General features: G+C 62.6%; 1 protein-coding gene across 1 annotated transcript in view; it reads left to right on the top strand.

The window, feature by feature from the left end:
- Positions 1-2,564, top strand: part of LOC103756282 (arf-GAP with SH3 domain, ANK repeat and PH domain-containing protein 3) — a 13,074-nt gene that overhangs the window by 8,121 nt on the left and 2,389 nt on the right. The window contains 9 exon segments of the mRNA XM_029963018.1: positions 1-38; positions 136-320; positions 424-557; positions 946-1,040; positions 1,347-1,527; positions 1,818-1,903; positions 2,012-2,127; positions 2,219-2,286; positions 2,437-2,544. The exon segment at positions 1-38 is cut by the window's left edge and continues 28 nt beyond it. Of these exon segments, the coding sequence (XP_029818878.1) occupies positions 1-38; positions 136-320; positions 424-557; positions 946-1,040; positions 1,347-1,527; positions 1,818-1,903; positions 2,012-2,127; positions 2,219-2,286; positions 2,437-2,544 (1,011 nt within the window).

The raw sequence follows: 2,564 nt of genomic DNA on the forward strand, positions 1-2,564 counted from the left end.
TATCACTTCCAAGCGGAGGACGAGCAGGAGTGCGTCGTGTAAGTGCCACAGCCCATCCCCACTCCTTGAGGTGCCAGATCCTGCTCCGCCTTTCCCATCCTCCTCCTCCTCCTTCTCCTCCTCCCTCCTGCCCAGGTGGGTCTCAGTGCTGCAGAACAGCAAGGACGAAGCCCTGAGCAACGCCTTCAAGGGGGACGTGGGCAGCGGGGCAGCGGCGGGCGCCGGGGTGGACGGCGGCGTCCAGGAGCTCACCAGGCTGGTCATCAGCGAGGTGAAGAACATGCCAGGGAACAAACAGTGCTGTGACTGCGGGGCCCCGGGTACGTCAGGGTGCCCCCCACCCCCCCCGGGTGTGGGTCTGGTACCCACGGGGGTCACAGCATCCTGTGTGATGCTGAGCCCCCTGCGCTGCTCCCACCGCAGACCCCACGTGGCTCTCCACCAACCTGGGCATCCTGACGTGCATCGAGTGCTCCGGCATCCATCGGGAGCTGGGGGTGCATTATTCCCGCATCCAGTCCCTCACCCTGGATGTCCTCAGCACCTCTGAGCTGCTGGTAAGCTGCTCCCTGAGCCTGGAGGGTCTCATGGCCGCTGGGAATCGCCCTCTGCGGCTCCCAAACCTTCTGGGATGCAGAGTTTATTCTTCCTCCTCTGTCCCCAGTTTGCTCCAGTGCTTGCTGACTTGCCCCAGTTTTCCCAGTGTGGTGGTTTGGGCAAGGGGGGGGCCTTTACAAACCTGTTTCCTAAGGAGGGGGATGCCAGAACTGCTCCCTCCTAAACCAGACTTCCTCTGCTGTGAAAGATCACCCCTAGGGGAGGTGCTGCTCTAGAAAAGTCCTGGGTGGATCCAGTGGATTCCTTCCCTCCAGGATGTGATCTGGCTGGGGGCAGGGGGAGTGTGGCCAGGAGGGCTTGTCTCCCCCCATCTCTCTCTCTCCATAGCTGGCTGTCAGCATTGGGAACACCCGTTTCAACGAGATCATGGAGGCCACGCTGCCCACACAGGACTGTCCCAAACCCTCAGCTGGCAGTGATATGTGAGTTGGGTGCAGGATGTGGGCTCAGGGTGGGCTAGGAGGAGGAGGAGGAGGAGGAGGAAAAGGAGTGCATGGTGTGTGGTCTGCCCTTGCTTCCATGCCCATCAACCCTGAGACAGTCCAGGGATGTGAGAATGGAAGATCCTGATGTCATCACCTGGATTTTGGTGGGGGATCTGCACCTCTCTGGAGGTTTCCCCTTGATCCCAGGGCTTCAGGAGAAGGGAGGAGCTCAAGGTGCCCCTGGCTGTGGTGGGAGCTGGAGGGTTCTGGTCTCCATGCCCACCCAAACCCCCCTTCCCCCAGGGCTGCCCGCAAGGAGTACATCGTGGCCAAGTACATGGAGCGTCGCTACGTCCAGAAAAGCAGCCGGGACGATCCCCACCGCCTCTGGGAAGCCATTCGTGCCCGGGACCTCCTGGCCCTGCTCCAGGCCTTTGCTGAGGGGCACGACCTGGCCAAGCCCCTGGCCAGCCCCGAGGGCCAGGTGAGCCCCACACTTAGCAGCGTGGATGGATTTGCCCCCTCTGGGGTGCCTGTGCTTGGAGTTTTCTTGGGCTCTGGGTGGAGAGGTGCCCCCAGGAAGATGAGCATCCCTCAGGTCCAGCTTTCCTCTCTCCTTCAAGCTGTGGGAGATGAGAGCATCCTTGGGTCCAGCTCTGCTTTTCCCTCCATGTCATGGGAGATGAGCATCCTTGGGTCCAGCTCTCCTCTCCCCTCCGTCCTGGGGGAGATGAGCAGCCTGAGGCTCACCTCTCCTGTCCCCTCTCGTGGCAGGAGGCAGGTGAACTGGCGCTGCACATGGCCGTGCGCCACGCCGACAGATCCTCCCTGCCCTTGGTGGACTTCATCATCCAGAACGGGTGCGTCCCCAAGTGCTCCCGGTGTCTCCTGCCCTTCCCCACACGGGAGGGGTGTGCAGGAGGCCTGTGTGCTCTCAGGCCTTGACTCTCCTGCCGGTGGCCCTGCAGGGGGACGCTGGACCGGGTGACGCAGGACGGGAACACGGCCCTGCACTACAGCGCACTCTACAACCAGCCCAACTGCCTCAAGCTGCTCCTGAAGGGCAAAGCTGCCTTCACCACGGGTACGGGGCTGGGACTGGGGGTTTTGGGGGTCTCTGGTGGGAGGGGCAAGGCTGTAACCTGGATCTGTCCCCCCTTTTGTCCCTCGGGCAGCGAATGCGGCGGGTGAGACGGCTCTGGACGTGGCGAGGAGGCTGAAGCACAGCGAGTGTGAAGAGCTGGTAGGTGTGATGGAGGGATTGGGGGAGATGGCTTGGGATGGGGAGAGGGGACCAAAGCACCTGGGGAGGGCTGGCATTGGAGGTGGGGGGCTGCTGGGGCCTGTTCCCTCTCTACCAGGACTCCTCTGACCTGTCCCATCCACCTGGCAGCTGGAGCAGGCACAGGCAGGGAAGCTCTCCCTGCAGATCCACGTGGACTATGACTGGGAGCCACCCTCAGAGTTCCCTTACGACAGTGAGGACGAGCTGGAGGAGAAGGTACCTCTGGGAGGGGACAG

Source organism: Manacus vitellinus, unplaced genomic scaffold (genome assembly GCF_001715985.3).
Source record: "Manacus vitellinus isolate BGI_N305 unplaced genomic scaffold, ASM171598v3 scaffold_52_pilon, whole genome shotgun sequence".
NCBI lineage: Eukaryota > Metazoa > Chordata > Aves > Passeriformes > Pipridae > Manacus > Manacus vitellinus.